At 40.8% G+C, this 23,362-nt stretch overlaps 1 protein-coding gene across 3 annotated transcripts in view; it reads left to right on the plus strand.

Moving 5' to 3' along the window:
* The first annotated feature begins 312 nt into the window (after nucleotides 1–312).
* The window catches only part of stat6 (signal transducer and activator of transcription 6, interleukin-4 induced), a 61,349-nt gene continuing 38,299 nt past the window's right edge, over nucleotides 313–23,362 (plus strand). Inside the window, exons 1-6 of one of the 3 annotated variants that reach the window (XM_055930945.1) lie at nucleotides 313–634; nucleotides 12,953–13,097; nucleotides 18,404–18,546; nucleotides 18,696–18,840; nucleotides 21,760–21,843; nucleotides 22,186–22,375. In XM_055930945.1, the coding sequence (XP_055786920.1) occupies nucleotides 18,416–18,546; nucleotides 18,696–18,840; nucleotides 21,760–21,843; nucleotides 22,186–22,375 (550 nt within the window). In that variant the 5' untranslated portion in view covers nucleotides 313–634; nucleotides 12,953–13,097; nucleotides 18,404–18,415. The remainder of the gene's footprint in view (nucleotides 635–12,952; nucleotides 13,098–18,403; nucleotides 18,547–18,695; nucleotides 18,841–21,759; nucleotides 21,844–22,185; nucleotides 22,376–23,362) is intronic. The other 2 variants (XM_055930946.1, XM_055930948.1) reach the window with 2 other exon arrangements.

The raw sequence follows: 23,362 nt of genomic DNA on the forward strand, positions 1-23,362 counted from the left end.
CCCTTAATTTGAATATATGTAGAGGTGGAATGGTATTATTGAAGTATTATAGACCATATATCCGTATAATAATACATAATAACTCCATATATATTTTATAAGAAGGGGATGGTTTCTTGCACAATTTAGAGCAAACCGAAACAACTCACTAATTTGTGGTAAATTTGTAAAAAAAAAAAAAAAAAAAAAAAAAGTGTGAATACAAACCAAATGTTATTGATACCATTAAACTGTTGTTCCATGAGCAGGCTACCCTGCTATGTATTTTTTTTATTCCCCCATCCCCCTTAAGTATGTGAACGTAAACGTGATCCACGATCACTTCCGTAGACTACATTATTAAATGCGTTTATTTGCGTTATGCCTAACAGGGAAGTCCTCTCCTCCTCGTTCACCTTATTTCACCAAAACCTTATTCGGCCGCGACATTTTTATTTTCCTTTGCTAAACTTTTAAGAAATAGCCTAATAGTCAACAGGCTATGCTGTTGTAGATGGATTGACGTTACAACTGTACGATATACATATTCAGCTGTCTTCACGTGAGTGAGGGAAGACGGAGAGAAGAAACGGAACGGAATTATATCTAACTCTTTTGAAATGTTTATAGCTGACTTTTATTGAGTTTGTGAACGGTAAGTTATTGATATCCTAAATGTGTCTCATATTGGAGTTAAATTATGCAATAACTACACAGAAGATCGATTTTTATCAAACATTCAAGTTTTAATCGTTTTGGCAGCCTGTTGGTGCGTTCACTGCGCAATCGAAAGTGCTTTCTTCAGTTGAAGTTCGTCAACAATTTATAAGATCAAATATTTTTAGAATACAACTACCAACACTGTCATATAATTATAATTTATATCAACATGCATAAGCAGACCCATGATTATTCAGGGTCTGATTATTTAAGGTCGGCCTTCCTCACTCTGTTTATGTCTTGACGTTATGTCTTGAGTTGTCTCTATGTTCTGCTATTCTACGCCGACATGAAGTTCTCAAACTAGTGATTTTCAGTAGTCTAACTTATTTAAAATCATCATGGTTATGATCACTGTGGCTTATTAACCCATTATTATATGGTTGTTAACCCTAAGTAGTTTAACTGTAAGAAGTACAGTGTAAGAATAAGTAAGTACCATAGGCTAGCTACACTGTACTTACAGGAATAATTCAACATTAGCCTGTAATGTAAAGTGTCACCAGTGGTTGCTGTTGTTGTTGTTGTTGTCTGAGTTGCATGTGTATAAGGCCTACAATCATGATTGATTGTATGGTTTTCAAAACCCCCCTTTTTATTGAATGAACAAATGCATGTAAAAACAATTTATCTTACCCTACCATCCAGTGTTGTTTGGTCTCGAGACCATACATTGAATGTCTCGGTCTTGTATCAGTGTCGGATACATTGACTAAGTCTCGGACAGTGTGGACTCGTAATTTCTTCCTGAGACCAGCGGAGTAAAAAACGAATAATTACACTATATATACAAAAGTACAGTTGTTTTTCACCCACTCCACAATTTTCTTGTTAACGAACAATAGTTTTGGAAAGTCGGTTAGGACATCTACTTTGTGCATGACACAAGTAATTTTTCCAACAATTGTTTACAGACAGATTATTTCACTTATAATTCACCGTATCACAATTGCAGTTGGTCAGAAGTTTACATACACTAGGTTGGCTGTGCCTTTTAAACAGCTTGGAAAATTCCATAAAATGATGACATGGCTTTAGAAGCTGCTGATAGGCTAATGGACATAATTTGAGTCAATTGGAGGTGTATCTGTAGATGTATTTCAAGGCCTACTTTCAAACTCAGTGCCTCTTTGCTTGACATCATGGGAAAATCAAAAGAAATCAGCCAAGACCTCAGAAAAAAAATGGTAGACCTCCACAAGTCTGGTTAATCCTTGGGAGCAATTTCCAAACGCCTGAAGGGTCCAGTGCATCTGTACAAACAATAGTACGCAAGTATAAACACCATGGGACCACGCAGCCGACATACCGCTCAGGAAGGAGATGCGTTCTGTCTCCTAGAGATGAACGTACTTTGGTGCGAAAAGTGCAAATCAATCCCAGAACAACAGCAAAGGACCTTGTGAAGAGGCTGGAGGAAACAGGTACAAAAGTATCTATATCCACAGTAAAACGAGTCCTATATCGACATAACCTGAAAGGTTGCTCAGCAAGGAAGAAGCCACTGCTCGAAAACCGCCATAAAAAAGCCAGACTACGGTTTGCAACTGCACATGGGGACAAAGGTTGTACTTTTTGGAGAAATGTCCTCTGGTCTGATGAAACACAAATAGAACAGTTTGGCCATAATGACCATCGTTATGTTTAAAGGAAAAAGGAGGATGCTTGCAAGCCGAAGAACACCATCCCACCGTGAAGCACGGGGGTGGCAGAATCATGTTGTGGAGGTGCTTTGCTGCAGGAGGGACTGGTGCACTTCACAAAATAGATGGCATCATGAGGAAGTAAAATTATGTTGATATATTAAAGCAACATCTCAAGACATCAGTCAGGAAGTTAAAGCTTGGTCGCAAATGGGTCTTCCAAATGGACAATGACCCCAAGCATACTGCCAAAGTTGTGGCAAAATGGCTTAAGGACAACAAAGTTAAGGTATTGGAGTGGCCATCAAAGCCCTGACCTCAATCCTATAGAACATTTGTGGGCAAAACTGAAAAAGCGTGTGCGAGCATGGAGGCCTACAAACCTGACTCAGTTACACCAGCTCTGTCAGGAGGAATGGGCCAAAATTCACCCAACTTATTGTGGGAAGCTTGTAGAAGTCTACCCGAAACGTTTGACCCAAGTTAAACAATTTAAAGGCAACCAAATTTGCTAACAAGTACTAATTGAGTGTATGTAACCTTCTGACCCACTGGGAATGTGATGAAAGAAATAAAAGCTGAAATAAATCATTCTCTGCTATTATTCTGACATTTCACATTCTTAAAATAAAGTGGGGATCCTAACTGACGCAAGACAGGGAATTCTTACTAGGATTAAATGTCAGGAATTGTGAAAAACTGAGGTTAAATGTATTTGGCTAAGGTGTATGTAAACTTCCGACTTCAAATGTATGTGGACAACCTTTCAAATTTGTGGATTTTGCTATTTCAGCCACACCCACTGCTGACATGCGTCTAAAATCGAGCACAGCCTCAGCCATGCAGTCTCCATGAAAAAACATTGGCAGTAGAATGTTCTTACTGAAGAGCTCAGTGACTTTCAACGTGGCACCGTCATAGGGATGGTACCTTGACAGCAAGTCAGTTCATCAAATTTCTGCGCTGCTAGAGCTGCCCTGATCAACTGTAAGTGCTGTTATTGTGAAGGGGAAACATCTAGGAGCAACAATGGCTCAGCCGCGAAGTGGTAGACCACACAAGCTCACAGAACGGGACCGACAAGTGCTGAAGCTCGTAGCGCGTAAAAGTAATCTGTTCTCGGTTGCAACACTCACTACCGAGTTCCAAACTGCCTCTGGTAGCAACGTCAGCACAATAACTGTTCGTTGGGAGCTTCATGAAGTGGTTTTCCATGGCCGAGCAGCCGCACTTAAGCCTAAGATCCCCATGTGCAATGCCAAGCGTCGACTGAAGGGGTGTAAAGCTCGCAGCCATTGGACTCTGGAGCAGTGGAAAAGTGTTCTCTGAAGTGATGAATCACGCTTCACCATCTGGCAGTTGGATGGACGAATCTGGGTTTGACGGATGCCAGGAGAACGCTACCTGCCAAAATGCATAGTGCCAACTGTAATGTTTGGTGGAGGAGGAATAATGGTCTGGCACTGTTTTTCATTGTTCAGGTAGGGCCCTTAGTTTCAGTGAAGGGAAATCTTAACACTACAGCATACAATGACATTCTAGGTGATTCTGTGCTTCCAACTTTGTGGCAACAGTTTGGGCAAGGCCCTTTCCTGTTTCAGCATGACAATGCCCCCATGCACAAAGCGAGGTCCACACAGAAATGGTTTGTCGAGATCGGCTTGGAAGAACTTGACTTGCCTGCACAGAGCCCTGGCCTCAACCCCATCGAACACCTTTGGGATGAATTGGAACGCTGACTGCGAGCCAGGCCTAATCTCCCAACATCAGTGCCCGACCTTAATAATGCTCTTGTGGCTGAATGGAAGCAAGTCCCTGCAGCAATGTTTCAACATCTAGTGGAAAGCCTTCCCAGAAGAGTGGAGGATGTTATAGCAGCAAAGGGGGACCAACTCCATATTAATGCCCATGATTCTGAAATGAGATGTTCGATGAGCAAGTGTCCACATACTTTTGGTGATGTAGTATATCGGCTTCATTCATTCAGCGCATAAAAGCGATTCGCCAGGCAAAATATATACACCCTTTTTTTGAAACAATATTATCTTATCGCCTATTGAAACCTTGGATTCCTACTTTAATAGTAACATTACTGTCCTTTACTTTAATTAAAAAATATCCTCAAACTTTGTCAGAATTTCGTTGACTCGCTGGTAGGGAAGAGTGGAGGAAATAGTTTGACATTTGCAAGCTCACTATTAGTAAGGGTTGACAGAAGGTAATATTAACAGGCTTCATGTTATTCCCTATTATAGACATGTTTGCACAGTAGCAAACCTGTAGGACATAGGCCTTCAGTGTGTGATTGGACCTAGGCCTTCAGTGTCTGACAGGCTCCTGATGCTGAAAGGACAGCAACCGTAATACCAGCAAGAGAGTGCACTTTTTTTAAATCACAAAAGGCCAGTGGTGTAGTAGAGGCTATATGCAGGTATAAGCCATATACCCACTTTGTTTTTCAGTGGGCATTGCCTATACTCACTTCTTAATCCCTTCTGTTACGTATCAAAGTAATTTAGTGGAGGTATACGACTTATTAATTATGTAGTACAATAGAGAAATTATGCACACAGTAACCTACACAATTGCAAAGCATGTGAAATATATTCACATCCGTGCAGCACACATAGCCTAGTTTCAGCAGAATATAATCTGCAGGCAGCAAGAGCATGCAGCTCTCAACTGGTTGTCACATGGAGCAGCTCACAGAATAATGACATCGGTAGCTGGTAGGTAGGAAAGAATTAAAGGGCAATTACACCCTCCAAAAATATATTTGTCAATTTTTCCAAGACCTCAAAAATGGTCTCATGATGTGGTTTAAGCGTTGTTGTGGACTTAGAACATCACATTTCTGTCATTTTTTGTATTTTATTTTAAAAAGTGTGATTTTGACAGTGAAAATCTGAAAAATCTATAGGAAAATTTGTAAGTCGCTCTGCATAAGAGCGTCTGCTAAATGACTTAAATGTAATGTAAATGTAATGAAAATCTAGGATTTTTCACACAGGGCACCTTACCTTCACACAGGACCCACTTCTCCAGGCACCGCTACACTACTGCATAGAGCCGATGGAAAGACAGCAGTCTTATCACTCTGAGATAATAAGCCAGTAGGTCCCAATCATAAGAATACAAAAACACAACCATTAGGCTAAGCATTTCCCAATCTCAATTTACAACTATTACTTAACATTGCAAAAAACATTTTACGTTTTGCACCAAAGGTGATGTAAAGTTTAAATGCAACAATGTTTCACACACAAGTTATTTGTAAAGCGATGGCTAACAACAGCATGAGAGTTGCAATAATTAACACAGTTCCACTCACCACATGATGATAATTTGAAACTTATTTTTGAAAGTTATTCTTGAAAAGGGAGAAGCTAACAAATTAGCAACAACGTCCTCTTCGATAACACCTGGTGCAGCTGCTGCAAACTAGCCTACAACAAAAGCTAGCTAGCTAGACTGTGGGAAAACTACTTCTAGCTATTGCACAGTGACCTGTTGGCCGTCGAGAAGGCAGAAGTTTCCATGTTTTCGTAAAAACGGTCCCACCGATTACGAGTCAATGTAATTGGTTGATTCCGCTGTCACTCCTAAATGTGGGGTGACACTAATACAGTTGAATGGCAGATGCCTTCAATCAAGCTTCTGATGGCCTAGCCAATGACAGACTTAGCTAGCTGAGACCACCAAAGAAAAATCCTGATAGAATTTTGTTGCTAACCCTTTCCTTTCTAACAAAAACTGAAAAGATTGAATCAGAACATAATTGAAAATAATAATATATATATATATATATTTTAAATTATTTTATAAATCCTTAGCCTTTCTCTGAAAGCATAGATGGCCCTCATTGTTCCCCACTGTCTTTGAGTTAGTAGAACTTTGTAGAGTGGCTCTATTTGCAATCGGCATGCATTTTTTTCACCATTCTGAATGTGTAAAGAATAAATGTAAATACAGTATGTTCTTCTGAAATATGAACACAGAAATATTGGACATTTTGAACTTTTATTATGTTGATGATTTGACAAAATTACAGTCATGGTCTTGCATTGGACTCTGGTTTTTCTGGTCTCTGTCTTGACTCTGTTTCGGACCTCTCGCTCCCCTCCTGGTATTGGTCTTGAGTCGGTCTCACCCCCCTCCGGTCTTGGTCTTGACTCCTACTCGATTCGCCCCGGTCTTGATCTTGAATCAGTCTCGCTTTAAGTGGTCTCGAACACAACACTGATATCCTAATTGAAGTAAACTAACAGACAAATAATACTTCCACTGCTACTTACAGCTATTTCACTTCACATCTACCTGTAGTTAAATAATTATACATATATTCCTAATTTCCTCTTTCCACAAGTGCTGGATTGTCACCCACAGTGGCCAATCCACCATTCATTCTGGGTTTGATACCATTCTGGTATGAACGCATGACTGTAAATTGCTTTGGAGAAAAGCATCTGCTGAATGGCTTATATTGTTTTTCCTTGCCAGGTCCGAAGGATGTTGTATTGTGACTATTTATTGTATTTTTTTTTTAAAGACTAGGGGACATCAAATGTAAACCAGTTCTTTTTTCAAACAAAAATCATTTACATCCAGTGATTTATAAAGTTCTCAATGAATATGTACAGTTTTCATATATAAATAGGACATATGGAATGTCATTTACACAAACACAAGGCAGGTAAAGGTAGAGCACATCCTCCGATAATTCTTATTTAGATATCGTTCAATAATTATTTACTGGGCAATACAGCAAGCTTGTTATAATATGTAGCTGCTATTTTAAATGGAACTCAACATGTCAGCTGTGTGTTCTCTCAAATGTCTAATAAATGAGTCTTTATAAACCAAGGTTGAAGCAAAGCAGATACTGGTTTGTATGTAACATCACGGAGAAGAAAAAATACTTTTATTTTTATTTTATTTTTTAAAAATGTTATCCCCTTTTCTCCCCAATTTTCGTGGTATCCAATCGCTAGTAATTACTATCTTGTCTCATCGCTACAACTCCCGTACGGGAGCTCCTCCGAAGCACAACCCAACCAAGCCGCACTGCTTCTTAACACAGCGCGCCTCCAGCCCGGAAGCCAGCCACACCAATGTGTCGGAGGAAACACCGTGCACCCGCCCCCTCGGTTAGCGCGCACTGCGCCCGGCCCGCCACAGGAGTCGCTGGAGCGCGATGTGACAAGGATATCCCTACCGGCCAAACCCTCCCTAACCCGGGCCACGCTAAGCCAATTGTGCGTCGCCCCACGGACCTCCCGGTCGCGGCCGGCTGCGACAGAGCCTGGGCGCGAACCCAGAGACTCTGGTGGCGCAGCCCAAAAAATACCTTCTAAATAATGGGCCATTTAGTTTTATTAAGTTTTATATTAAGAACCTATGCATATCCCAATGTTGTGATAGTTACCACTCGGATACAGTACATAAATAACAATGTTAATAATTTTATAATAAAATATTAAAAGTGCAAGCTTAACATTTGCGGTGTACAAACTTAACATGATGAACAGGAAGGACATTTTTAGACCGAAGGAACCATTTATTAGAATGTAGGTTTACACCTACTACCTATATGGGTTGCTGTCTGGAATGAGGGGGGATGTCACATATTAGCCATTTTCAGTTTGACAAAGTGATATGTTTTGGACCAAAGTTTCCAATATGAGACCAATTTGAGTGATAGTACCCCAACTGGTATGTACAGTATCTTTGTAAACCTTGTGTGTTGTATGTATACTTCAATGCCAGACCTGACTTATACACCATTGACTGTAGGCTACCTCAGGGATACACCAAACATGGTTGATAAGGAGAAACAACATTGTTAGTATCATCGTTAGGCCTAGGCCCAGATTTAGACGTTTCTAGGAAATTAAATGTGCTTTTGAGTCATCGTCCTATCACAGATCCTTTCCTTAGAAATCCAAAAACTCGAGCACATTGCATACATACTCATTGAGCAATAATGCTTGGTGCAGGTTCAGACATAGCAAACTATGTTTATCCTGCAGTGGGAGGTCACATCACAGTGTTCTTAAATAACTTTGGCACATTTATCAGGCACAAGTGGTTCTGGATTTGCCGTTGGTAAAAACACAGAGATTTCTGCACATGCATGATCCATTAGCCTAATTCCAGTGTTGGGGAATGGGGAGTAGTGAACTGCAAGCAGTTCAATTAGTAATTTTAATAACTTTTTAAATTTTGCAGTACCTTGGTGGTAGTTCCAACTATATACACTACTGTTTAAAAGTTTGGGGTCACTTAGAAATGTCCTTGTTTTTGAAAGAAAAGCACATTTATTGTCCATTAAAATAACATGAAATTGATCAGAAATACAGTGTAGACAATGTTAATGTTGTAAATGACTATTGTAGCTGGAAACGGCAAATTTTTTATGGAATATCTACATAGGCGTACAGCCCATTATCAGCAACCATCCGTCCTGTGTTCCAATTGCACTTTGTGCTAGCTAATCTAACTTTAAAAGGCTAATTGATCATGAGAAAACCATTTTGCAATTATGTTAGCACAACTGAAAACTGTTGTTCTGATTTAAAGAAGAAATAAAACTGGCCTTCTTTAGAGTAGTTGAGTATCTGTAGCATCAGCATTTCTAGGTTCGATTACAGGCTCAAAATGGCCAGAAACAAGGAACTTTCTTCTGAAACTCGTCAGTCTATTTTTGTTCTGAGAAATGAAGGCTGTTCCATGCGAGAAATTGCCAAGAAACTGAAGATCTCGTACAACGCTGTGTACTACTCCCTTCACAGAACAGCGCAAACTGGCTCTAACCAGAATAGAATGAGGAGTGGGAGGCCCTGATGCACAACTGAACAAGAGGACAAGTACATTAGAGTGTCTAGTTTGAGAAACAGCAAGTCCTCAACTGGCAGCTTCATTAAATAGAACCCACAAAACACCAGTCTTAACGTCAACAGTGAAGAGGCGACTCCAGGATGCTGCCCTTCTAGGCAGAGTTCCTCTGTCCAGTCTGTTTTCTTTTGCCCATCTTAATAATTTTATTGGCCAGTCTGAGATGTGGCTTTTTCTTTGCAACTCTGCCTAAGTGACCCCAAACTTTTGAATGGTAGTGTACATTCAAATCTTGGTAGTGTTTTCTGTAGTTAATAACGTTTTTGCCATGTAGTGGTGTAGCTAACTAGTGGAACTACACACTACTTTTTTTTCAAAAATAAAATTACATATGTATAAAGTAGGCAAGATTTCCCTTCTTTTCTGGCATCAGACCTGCCTAATTCTCACAAGAAACACTTTTTGTGTGCCGAATCTCACTTTTTTCTTTAATAGGCTAAATCACACATACTGTTACCATTGGACTACAGAGTGATCTGCAATTTGTAGCCTATGAGATTTCAGATTTAGATATTATATTTTTTCACGAGGTTGTTTGGAAGTATCGAACTGTAACTTTAGTTAAGTAAACTATATTTTTCTTAAAGGTTGTACAATAATTTCATGTTATTTTTTCTGGAGGGGAGTGACATGCAGCTATTTAGGCAAGCTATATGTAGCCTACACAGCATATCAAACAAGCAAGACACAGACAGTCAGTCAGTCAGCGATTTACTGTTATTTTTTCATCATCATTGCGAACATTGGCTAAACAGGAGGCAGACTGCTGGCTATACAGTGCAGAAAGTATTCAGACCCATTGACATTTACATAAGTATTCAGATTTAGGTATAGGTGACTTGGGGGGGTTGTATAGCTCACCATTGGTAGAACCGCCACTGATTACAGCCTTGAGTTTTTTGGAGGTATAACGCTACAAGCTTAGCACAGCTGTATTTGGGGAGTCTCTCCCAGTCTTCACTGCATATCCTCTAAAGCTCTGTCAGGTTGGATGGGGACCGTTGCTGCACAGGTCTCACCAGAGATGTTCAATCGGGTTCAAGTCCGAGCTCTGGCTGGGCCACTCAAGGATATTCAGAGACTTGTCCCGAAGCCACTCCTGTGTTGTCTTGGCTGTGTGCTTAAGATCAATGTCCTGTTGGAAGGTGAACCTTCGCCTCAGTCTGAAGTCCTGAGCACTCTGTAGCAGGTTTTCATCAAGGATCTCTTTGTACTTTGCTCCGTTCGTCTTTCCCTCGATCCTGAATAGTCTCCCAGTCTCCCTGCCACTGAAAAACATCCCCACAGCATGATGCTGCCGCCACCATGCTTCACTGTAGGGATGGTGCCAGGTTTCCGCCAGACGTGACTGTCATGGTTCCACCTGTCACCAGTGGGCGGCCGAGACCGTCCTAGAGACATTAACGACACTCAGGTGTCTCCAATTTACTCATGATGGTTTCTCTGTTAAAAGAAGTGTGTTTTCTGTTGTCCTTTGCAGAAGCTTGAAATGTTTACCGTGTGTGTTTGTTTCCTGAGTGAGGTTTTGGAGACTTAGTGTTTTTTTTTCTCAAATGTACTGTGATCTTGCGGCTACTGTTTCTCAGTAAAGTAATATCTTTATCCTTAACCACTGATTCCTCGTCTGGTCTCTTCTCTGCACCTGGGTCCAACCTTACCACGTCACAGTGACGCTTGGCATTCAGGCCAAAGAGTTCAATCTTGGTTTCATCAGACCAGAGAAGCTTGAGTCCTGTAGGTGCCTTTTGGCAAACTCCAAGCAGGCTGTCGTGCCTTTTATTGAGGAGTGGCTTCTGTCTGGCCTCTCTACCATAAATGCCTGATTGCTCAGTTTGGCCGGGCGATTGCTCAGTTTAGCCGGGCGGCCAGCTCTAGGAAGAGTCTTGGTGGTTCCAAACTTCTTCCATTTAAGAATGATGGAGGCTGCTGTGTTCTTGGGCACCTTCAATGCTGCAGAAATGTTTTGGTACCCTTCCCCAGATCTGTTCCTCGACACAATCCTGTCTCGGAGCTCTACGGACAATTCCTTTGACTTCACGGCTTGGTTTTTGCTGACATGCACTGTCAACAGTTGGACCTTATAAAGACAGGTGTGAGCCTTTCCAAATCCAGTCCAATCAATTGAATTTATCACAGGTGTACTCCAATTAAGTTGTGAAACATCTCAAGGATGATCAATGGAAACCGGATGGACCTGAGCTCAATTTCGAGTCTCATAGTAAAAGGTCTGAATACTTATGTAAGTAGGGTATTTCTGTTTTTTATTTTCAATACATTTCTAAAAACCTGTTTTTGCTTTCTCATTATGGGGTATTGTTGTAGATTGATAAACTAATTTCATCTGTTTTAGAACAAGGCTGTAATGTAAAAATGTTTTGAAAAAGTCAAGTGGTCTGAATACTTTACAAATGCACTGTATATATTTTTGGAACCTTCGGTCAAATCGCAGCTGTTCTGAAATTTGAGGCAGAGAGATAAGCTACATCATTCTATCGACCAAATTGGTTGAGGGTTCAGAAGAGGGTGAGTAAAGAGAGAAACGTGTGTGTATAATAACACACTTTTTCTTTGCAACTCTGCATAGAAGGCCAGCATCCCGGAGTTGATGTTATTTTAATGGACAAAAAAATGTGCTTTTCTTTCAAAAAACAAGGACATTTCGAAGTGACCTCAAACTTTTGAACGGTAGTGTATGTAGTTTGTATTTGTTTGTTGTCTTCAGTCAATTGCAAATGTGCTTAGTGTTTTGAAACATGAGCCATTTCGATGATCTGTTTAGAATTTCGTGCTAGAGTTGTAGCACATACTTGTGAAAATGGCACCAAAGTGATGAAGAAAAACTCTATTTCCCATCATAACACAACAATAATCCAGCAGTGTATGTGTGTGTGTATGTTTGTGCGTGTGTGTGTGTGCATGTGTATGTGCTCATGCATGCATTGTGTGTGTGTGCACTGGCTCACGTGCGCGGTGGCGTGTGTGTGTGTGTGTGTGTCTATTTGAGCTGTTTGTGGTTTGAGAAGTTAATTAGGAAATCTGAATAATTATGTAATCCTAGAAAGTTCTTGCTAAACTCAACATTTCCTCATCTCCTTACATCAATTTCAACCTGTATCAAGTTCCGGTCAAAGGGACATGAAATGATTTAATAGTTTGTAATTGTCACGACTTCCGCCGAAGTCGGTCCCTCTTCTTGTTCGGGCGGCGTTCGGCAGTCGACGTCAAACGGCCATCGCCGATCCACTTTTCATTTTCCATTTGTTTTGTCTTTGTTTTACACACCTGGTTTCAATTCCCCAATTACATGTTCATTATTTTACCCTCTGTTTTCCCCATGGTTTTTGTGAGTGATTGTTTTAGTGTAAGTTCGGTCCGATGTTTGTGGGCTTGGTATTACTTCATGTATTTGGAGATTTTGAGTAAACTTCATTGTGTTACTCATCTCTGCTGTCCTGCGCCTGACTCCTCTGCACCAGCTACACCCAGAACCTTACAGTAATTCACATATCTTATCAGGCTTTTATTGTTCACCTGTTAACTGAGAAGTAACTGTTTATTCTATAGGATACCAATGGTGTATAGGTGATCTAATGTATGATAGGTGATACCAGTGACAGTGTCTCAAAACTCTAAGTGGTACACAATGTGGTTTTTAAATCTGTATTGTGTACTGTAATATTTTGGAGTGACACCTAAGTAACATGTTCTAACTCTAGGAGTGAAGAGCAGGAGGTTCCCACTAACACTGGACAGGATGAGAGTGTCCTCGTAGAGCTGCCTTTGAGCTGCTGCCTTTCCTAAAGTCTTCAGAAGAGTCCTTGTCTTAACACCGGTCAGTGAGTCAGAAAGCACAGTAAAAAGGTATGTTTGGATTAGTCTGTATGTATGGTGATGGCAGACAAATGTCCATCCTATTCTATTATATGGCCACGAAGAGATCTATCTCTGTTTAACAGATCCACATGCTCAAATGCTTTGAGTAGGATACATTATTATGCCAAATGTTTTGGTTAAGCTAAACAAACCAACATTCATCTACTTACAGTTGAAGTCGGAAGTTTACATGCACTTAGGTTGGAGTCATTAAAACTTGTTTTTCAACCACTCCACAAATTTCTTGTTAACAAACTATAGTTTTGGCAAGTCGGTTAGGACATCTACTTTGTGCATGACACAAGTCATTTTTCCAACAATTGTTTACAGACATATTATTTCACTTATCACACTCTATCACAATTCCAGTGTGTCAGAAGCTTACATACACTAAGTTTACTGTGCTTTTAAACAGCTTGGAAAATTCCAGAAAATGATGTCATGTCTTTAGCCACTAATTTGAGTCAATTGGAGGTGTACCTGTGGGTGTATTTCAAGGCCTACCTTCAAACTCAGTGCCTCTTTGCTTGACATCATGGAAAAATCTAAAGAAATCAGCCAAGACTAATTGTAGACCTCCACAAGTCTGGTTCATCCTTGGGAGTAATTTCCAAATGCCTGAAGGTACCACGTTCATCTGTATAAACAATAGTATGCAAGTATAAACACCATGGGACCATGCAGCTGTCATACCGCTGAGGAAGGAGACGCGTTCTGTCTCCTAGAGATGAACCTACTTTGGTGCGAAAAGTGCAAATCAATCCCAGAACAACAGCAAAGGACTTGTGAAGATGCTGGAGGAAACAGGTACAAAAGTATCTATACCCACAGTAAAACGAGTCCTATATCGACATAACCTGAAAGGTTGCTCAGCAAGGAAGAAGCCACTGCTCAAAAACCGCCATAAAAATGCCAGACTACGGTTTGCAACTGCACATGGGGACAAAGGTTGTACTTTTTGGAGAAATGTCCTCTGGTCTGATGAAACAAAAATAGAACTGTTTGGCCATAATGACCATCGTTATGTTTGGAGGAAAAAGGGGGATGCTTGCAAGCCGAGAACACCATCCCAACCGTGAAGCACGGGGGTGGCAGCATCATGTTGTGGTGGTTTTTCTGCAGGAGGGACTGGTGCACTTCACAAAATAGATGGCATCATGAGGAAGTAAAATTATGTGGATATATTGAAGCAGGATCTCAAGACATCAGACAGGAAGTTAAAGCTTGGTTGCAAATGGGTCTTCCAATTGGACAATGACCCCAAGCATACTTCCAAAGTTGTGTCAAAATGGCTTAAGGACAACAAAGTCAAGGTATTGGATTGACCATCACAAAGCCCTGACCTCAATGCTATAGAAAATCTTTGGGCAGAACTGAAAAAGTGTGTGCGAGCATGGAGGCCTACAAACCTGACTCAGTTTCACCAGCTCTGTCAGGAGGAATGGGCCAAATTTCACCCAACTTATTGTGGGAAGCTTGTGGAAGGCTACCCGAAACGTTTGACCCAAGTTAAACAATTTAAAGGCAATTCTACCAAATACTAATTGAGTATGTAAACTTCTGACCCACTGGGAATGTGATGAAAGAAAGAAAAGCTGAAATAAATCTTTCTCTACTATTTTTCTGACATTTCACATTCTTAAAATAAAGTGATGATCCAAACTGACCTAAAACAGGGAATTTTTACTGGGATGAAATGTCAGGAATTGTGAAAGACTGAGTTTAAATTTGTCTAGGGTGTATGCAAACTTCCGACTTCAACTGTACATCAACAGAGCAAAATTGGTTAAAAAAAAGACGCCATTACAGCAGGTTTCTGTTTGTAACAACATCATTTAAACCAGTTTTGCCCACTGGGTAGTTGGTACTAATTAATATCTCTCAAACCTTTGACCTCCTCTGGAGCAGGGATTGACAACTTTGATGGGGGTGTAGGGCCACAAAAAAATCATAACTCATCATGAGGGGCTGCAGTTGCTCGTGGGTCTGAGGCCGTTTTAAAGTTAATTTCTTGCAATTCTGCACACTTTGCCATAGGATGGAGGCAAATGTGTGCAGTTTTTAATATGATAACTGATGATCAGTGGGCCCCACCCTGGTCGGTAATTTGACCATGCGTACTACAAGTTTAGATAGCTGTCCACTAGACTAACTTGGCAATCTAAAAAGTGTTAGCTGTCATGGGCTAATTGAATGACTGCTGATGCACAGCCACATTTTTAAATTGCACCTGGTGTCTTCTATTATTCAAATTCTCAACAGCAAGTTGAGACACCGACTGAGTTTTCCAAACTTTTGACTGGTACAGTATATACAAAGGTATGTGGGGGGGCACCCTATTTAAATGACACCCTATTCTATATGGGCCCTGGTCAGAAGTTGTGCACTTTAAAGGTAATAGGGTGCCATTTGGGAGCCAAGAAATGTTTTCACTAAAGAAGAGCTCTTTGACTAGAATAGCAGGTGATTGCTCATTGTCAAAGTGTGTGTTTAAGATCAACTACATTACAGTCTGGGCTCGTAGACTTTCTGTGAATACGGGTCCTGCACTCCAAATAACTACTAATCACAGTATGTGACCAAGATTAGGAATTCTGCACTTCAAACATGCCAACTGACAGTACAGTACAGTTAGAGAGAAACAGGAAACCATGGGGCTAGCCATAGTTTGCTTCCCAAATGGTGCAATAGGCTACGTCCCAAATTGCACCCTATTCCCTACATTGTGCACTACTTTTGATGGGCTCTGGTCAAAAGTAGTGCACTATGTAGGGAATAGGGGTCCATTTTGGTTGTAGGTCACACAGCCATATACTGTAGAGAAGAGGAAGAAGTGAAAGTGTTGTAGTGCCACTTAACTGGGTCCTAGTTATAGAGCTGGGCGCTATCGCCAAAAATCCATAATGCTATAACTTTCCTGAATTGATTAACGATAAAATAGAGCAATACGTTTATAACATTAATGTGCACCACAGTTTTATTTATTTATTATCCTTTAAACTACCACTACTAGTTTGATGGTTGTAGCCATCATTTGCCCCATTAACGATCACCCATCAAATCAAAGTTTATTTGTCACATGCACCGAATACAACAGGTACAGTGAAATGCTTATTTACAGGCTCTAACCAATTGTGCAAAAAAGGTGTTAGGTGAACAATAGGTAAGTAAAGAAATAAAACAACAGTAAAAAGATAGGCTATATACAGTAGCGAGGCTATAAAAGTAGCGAGGCTACATACTGACACCGGTTAGTCAGGCTGATTGAGGTAGTATGTACATGTTGATATGGTTAAAGTGACTATGCATATATGATGAACAGAGAGTAGCAGTAGTGTAAAAGAGGGGTTGGCGGGTGGTGGGTGGGACACAATGCAGATAGCCCGGTTAGCCAATGTGCGGGAGCACTGGTTGGTCGGCCCAATTTAGGTAGTATGTACATGAATGTATAGTTAAAGTGACTATGCATATATGATAAACAGTAGCAGCAGCGTAAAAAGAGGGTTTGGGGGGTATAGGGGGAGCACACAATGCAAATAGTCCGGTAGCCATTTGATTACCTATTCAGGAGTCTTACGGCTTGGGGGTAAAAACTGTTGAGAAGCCTTTTTGTTCTAAACTTGGCACTCCGGTACCGCTTGCCACGCGGTAGTAGAGAGAACAGTCTATGACTGGGGTGGCTGGCGTCTTTGACAATTTTTAGGGCCTTCCTCCGACACCGCCTGGTGTAGAGGTCCTGGATGGCAGGCAGCTTAGCCCCAGTGATATACTGGGACGTACGCACTACCCTCTGTAGTGCCTTGCGGTCAGAGGCCGAGCAATTGCCGTACCAGGCAGTGATGCAACCAGTCAGGATGCTCTCGATATTGCAGCTGTAGAACCGTTTGAGAAATATGAGAAAACATATTTAATTTCAAACTTCACATTTCTCTAGTATAGGCTACTTATCGTAATGAACATTATCGTCAAAATGCTTGCAATAAGTGATCCGTATGGTCAGTGTTGATCATGTTCAGTTTATCGTCCCAGCTCTACAGTATCAGATACAGTATTGGTGCTTTTCACCTCATGTTACACAATATTACCACTCTTTACTTTTTCTCTTTACTTTTTGTTTTACAGGTGAATATAGGCTATAGGTGTGTTAAGATGTGACAATATTCAGCTATGTGTAACAACACAAACACAATACCGTCATTTCTGTATTGTCATCTCTTGGCTCTAGTATAGCTACACCTGTGGGCCAAAGATAAAAACAACACAGAAAGTGCTAGCCTTTCCTGTCCTCCCCAAAACAGATTTCAGAACACCCAGTACAAGATAGATTGGGGGTCAGGCAATATATTGTCTTGTTGGGGACTTGACCCTCTCTATATCCTCACTTTGCACACAGACTTTGACTGCCTTCATGTCTTGTTTTAGCCTCTCCTCCATGTGTTCCAGATTTAGAACACTCAGAACAAAATAGATTGGGGATCAGTCTCACGACTGTCCTGTCTTGTTCTGTACTGTTTATCCTACTGCCATGTACTGTTTGCTCGGCATGTCTTGCATTTGCACCGCATTTCTTCTGTAGTTCTCGTTTTTGTTGCTTTAATCTGTTGAGGGGTGACGGCATTGCGCTATTAACATAACACTAGACGGACAATGATGAAACATTTTATTTGTCTCAGTCCCTCCACTGTCCTGTTGGAGACTTATGTATGTTATTTTATTACTGAGTTAGGATAATAATTGACATGTCTGAAAGTGAATGTTCTGAGGGGTATACTACAAAGCAGAATCGAGGAGTTAGCCAGCTAACTTTGATAAGCAACAAGAAATAACTATAGCTAAACTTAGATATATATATATATTTTTTGTTAAATCAATTAGACCATGCTCATTTCAAGCTTATCTTTCCCCCAAAAATTAAAGACTACATCCTCGATCCTGATCCTGCTTTGTAGTATACCCCTCTGGTGTTTTGGTGTTTGTATGATGCATGGACCCTACATTGACCTCGTGTCAATCTTCTTTAAAAAAAAAATGACCTCTTTATGATGGATTTATATTCACAGATTTATCTCAAGTATTCCCTAATTCCCTTTGGTTTAAGATGGAATTCAATCAACGCTACATTAGCTGACACATTAACTGTTAATAACACAGCAATGTGGCTTTGAATGAATTGAGCCAAAGGGTCTGGTATAACATTGTGCACTCTATAGGGAATAGGGTGCTATTTGTGATGCAGCCTGTATGTTTATGGATATATTACATCATTCAATGTCCTTTATTCCTGTCTCTTCCAGCTCTGCTTCACCATGGCACAGTGGACGCAGATGAAACAGCTGATCCCCTATCTGGCCACACAGACCCTCAACGAGCTCTACTCCCCCTCCTTTCCCATGGACGTCAGGTGCTACCTGGCCAACTGGATTGAGGAGCAGAGATGGTATGACGCACACATAAAGCACACATACAGTGTGAATTTTGACAAATAAAAGTGGGAAAGTGGATACACAAATACACCCTAAACACACCTCTCTCTCTCTCTCTCTCTCTTTCTTTTTTTCTCTCTTTCTTTCTTTCTTCCCTCCCCAGGGAGGACTTTGAACCAGAGAAGGTAGACCAGGAGCCCCAGGCTCTGACCCTGCTCGATCAGATCATATCCTGCCTACAGAATCTAGCCAGGCAGAACCCCAATGTGGTGGAGAGTATGAGGCTGCAGCATATCTCCAGGAACATGGTACAGTAGATACACACACTTATCCTCTCCACCAAACACACACACACTTGTAAAAATGGATTCCCATTCAAAATCCTATTTGCCCTAAACCCCAAAAATTTTTTACTGAGTGTTTTCTTTTTATTGACCAGGAAATTAAAATGTGCGGACACATTCTCTTTCTGTCCAACAATAAGAATTTCAGTCTTATCTTGATTTAGCTGGAGGAAGTTGTGAGCCATCCAAGTATTTAAAGTCACTTTTAATGAAACTGGGTTCCACTTGATCTCCATCATAACATAATGAGCACAACAGTATTCTTTTTTTGCAAAACTGTAAGTCATTTGTCATTGCTTTCACACACAATGCAAATGCTAAGCACATTGTTGCTAAACAGTAAACACAACTCTACAAAAGACACAAAACTCAGTTGTGTAAATCATTTTTTTTTTAAATTGGTCACAGCTGATACAAATTACTCAAATGAATGTGAACCTCTTTTGCATTTACATTTACATTTAAGTCATTTAGCAGACGCTCTTATCCAGAGCGACTTACAAATTGGCACATGAGCAAAACTTCTTCGCATAATTGTTCGATCAGCAATCAGTCCTTAATTCAGACATAAAAGAGTTCACCTCTGAGTTGCTGTTTCCAAGAACGGGCCAAGTAAGAGGCCGAGAGCAAGGACAAAGGAGAGATAGATGGGCCCTCAGTTGATATGGAAAAAGGTCAAATTCAGCCTTTTGTTTATGGATGTTCATGCTCTTGAGTGACATTCTTTCTGCATTGGTCATCTTTGGTAACACTAATATAGCCGATGATGTGATAATGTTTACTTGCCTTTTAAGGTCATACTATAAATATAGTACAAACAAATGGCACAGACATATTGTATAAAAGAAGGTTAACCATGTTAGGGTTTATTGATAGTTGTAGTTAGTATTTATTGGGCCATTATGTAACGATTGATTGAAATGACTTTTCATTAGATAACAAGTTGTATGTTTTGACGGAGGTAGTTGATTTGGTGTCAGTTTGTGTTAATTGTTTTGAACAAGTCAATTATTTTTGGACAAAGAAAAAGCAAAACTGTAAATCAATACAGTCTAAAAATGTATCCGTGGAGCTAAAATAAATGACACATAAATGTAAAGCGGAGTATTTTCTGTGTAGCAGTGAAAATCAATGCTGTTCTTTCTGATAACGCTGCCAAGTTGTAACATTTATAAACTGAACAGTAACGGACCCAAAATCGAACCTCGAATGCAGCACTTAAATCCAAGAGTACAAGAGAGCTGTTTGGCATCTGTGTTGGCTCTATGATCATTTACCACTTTAACTAAGGCTGTCTGTGCTGTGGTGGGCACAAATAACAGATAGGATTTTTTTTTTTAAACAGCTAGCGCTTAAAAAATAATTTCGCTGTTTAAAAATAAATTTCTCCAGAAATGTACTTAAGAATAGAAGGTTGGAGAGTGGCCGAAAATGTATAACAGCTGAAGAATCTAGATTACTTTTCTTCAGACACATAGCAGTTTTTACTGCAGTGGGGAAAGTGACTGTGAACAGGGAGTGATTAGCAATAGCTTGCACTTCTTCAGATATGCAATTCTAAACTGTTTTCAAGAAGGTGGTAGGGATAAACCTAACCCTAACCTAGAGAGACTCCCCCTGAGGAAGTTGATGACACTATTTCAAAGCAATTTCCTGTCCTAGAGAGGAAATGCATGTTCAGGTTCCACCAGCGGACGAAGGCTATTTATACATATTCACAAATTGGGTGTGGGAATCTCTACATGGAGCTGATAAACATCAACAAATAGGGCACTGACAGCTGTCAGTGTAGCTAGCTAGCATGCTAACCTTATCTAGCTAGCTAGCTAACTATCTTGCTAACCTAATCTAGCTCATGGTTTTGTACAAAGTGGGCATTTTGGATTTGTCACTTCAAGCCCTAATACGCTGAGTGTACAAAACATTAGGAACACCTTCCTAATATTTGCCCTCAGAACAGCCTCAATTCGTCAGGGCATGGACTCTACAAGGTGTCGAAAGCGTTCCACAGGGAAGCTGGCCCATGACGCCAATGCTTCTCACATTTGTGTCAAGATATCTCGATGTCCTACGGGTGGTGATCCATTCTTGACACACACGGGAAACTGTCTCAAGGCTTAAAAATCATTTTTTAACCTGTCTCCTCCCCTTCATCTACATTTATTAAAGTGGATTTAACAAGTGACATCAATAAGGGATCATAGACTGACCAGGTATACCCAGGTGAAAACTATGTCATGGAAAGAGCAGGTGTTCCTAATGTTTTGTACACAGTGTATATCATACTTTGACTAAAACGATGACTTAAATTGTTGGCAACATCATGGGTAATCTTCAGCCATCGTCTTTCTGCTCTAAATAGTGGATTTCTACTGGTGTGGGCATTTGACCCTAAACCTTAAACCTAAAATAGCAGTTTTGCTTTTCAGTATTGTTCTGGTTTTCCTATTTTGTCAGGACATTCTGGTCAAGTCCACACACACGCATACGCACACACACACACACACACACACACACACACACACACACACACACACACACACACACACACACTAATGATACTGAAGTGGCCCACTCAGGGCCTTATACATGGTCTTCTCACCATTGTTTACTGTAAAGACAAAAACTGAAAATACAGGTTTGAAAGCATACAGTTCAGTAGCCTAGGTGCCAGTCTGTTTCTACTCTCTTGCCAAGTCCTTATGGAATTGTCACACATGGAGTTAGCAAGATAGCACAAACAGATCTAGGACCAGTCTAACAGTTCTCAGTACTCAGAGGGAACATGTTGTCCTCAGTAATATTGTCATTTTATATTGAATCAACTGACCTGACTATGTGGATATGGTCTGGTGGTTGATGGGAGCTCTGCCTGTCTTCCAGAATATGTTCCGCTCCCAACCCTTCCAGCTGGTACTCACAGTCAGGGATGTCCTGAGGAAGGAGAGAGAGCTGCTCAATCAGGCGGTAAGTGTAACAGAGCCTTTAGCTCAGCGTGCCAACACAGTCTTGGGGCACATAGGAGGGCCACAGAAACCACAAAAGTTCACTTCCAACACAAAATATGTTTTGGATTGTTAATATGACAAGAAAGCTCCGTGTAAAAAATTTGGCTTTTTTACATTTGACTTTTAAAACATTTGAATGTTTAATATGTGGGCATAATAGGTAATACCAGTCCGCCCCCCTCCATAGTTTACCCAAATTCCCTCACTCCACTTCCCCCTGGCCCCAACCCAGCCCAGAACCCCATGGGCTCTGCCCCCACCACCAGACACACCTCTAATACTTTGTCTTCCCCCTCCACAGTCTACCCAGATCCCGGCCCTAGCCTTCTTCTCTCAACCCCCAGCCCAGGATTCCATGGCTGCAGCCCCCCCCACCAGGGACGTGGACCTGCTTGTGCTCAAGGTGCTTGAGATCCAGGACTGCAGACAGCAGATCCACCAGCTGCAGGAGGAGCTCAACTGGGAGAGGCAGAACTATGAGTCCATGCAGGGTGAGAAATACCAAAGACACATATTACTAAGACGGGGAACAGTTAGCATTTCCCCATAGCAAAACATGTCACACTTAGCCGCAATGCTAATTCGAGCTGAGCATTTGCATAGCAAATAGCTATGGGTGAGGCAGAACTATGAATCCATTCCGTGGCATGAGATGGCTGGGGATAAAGAGATTCTCTGGTACTTTTGTATACTTTTTAGCCAGTAGTTCTGAAAGTAGCGCTCACGAGCCAAAAGTGGCCCCATTTAGACTTTTTTAATCAAAAATCGACTTACAGTCAAGGGTGCATACATTATGTGCACCACGTCATTGTGCATCTTGCTAGCTGTCACTTAAATAGCGAGGTTCTAAATCTCATTGGCTGGAACTCGAATTGCTAGTGGGCTGGTCCATGTGGGAGGAAATGTAGGGAAAATGGTGCCGCACAGCTTCTAGTAAACACTCGCTTTTAAACTAGGGATTTTGTGGCTAATTGAGGTAAAACAGTAATTCTGCTCGTAGATTATGCATGTATGAACTACACACTGACACATTCAGCCCAAGTTGATAAAATAGTTGTCGCTAAATTTCCGGAGCATGTCTTTAAGTAATATTTCCCCCTTAGTCATGCATGGACTTTTATGGGATGTGACGTAAAATGTGACTTTAGTGGACGTTAGGATTCGTCCCTATATGCCACTCAGCAGACACTTTTATCCAAAAAGACTGTATATTGAGTACATACATTTTTTGTCAATTTACCAGTTGAGCCAGTTGGAACCTATACAAATCTGGATGGAAGCTACAGAATTTAACACAACATACTTCTTTGATCTGGGTTTAATGTTCTGACAAATTGGCCCCCATATGGCCCCCTATTCCTTATAATATGCACTACTTTTGACCAGGACCCATAGTTGCCATTTGGGACACAACCTAAATATACTGTATGGATTATTACTCATGCTCAGACTAGTTTGTCAACTACAATACATGTATG

This window comes from Salvelinus fontinalis, chromosome 8 (genome assembly GCF_029448725.1).
Source record: "Salvelinus fontinalis isolate EN_2023a chromosome 8, ASM2944872v1, whole genome shotgun sequence".
NCBI lineage: Eukaryota > Metazoa > Chordata > Actinopteri > Salmoniformes > Salmonidae > Salvelinus > Salvelinus fontinalis.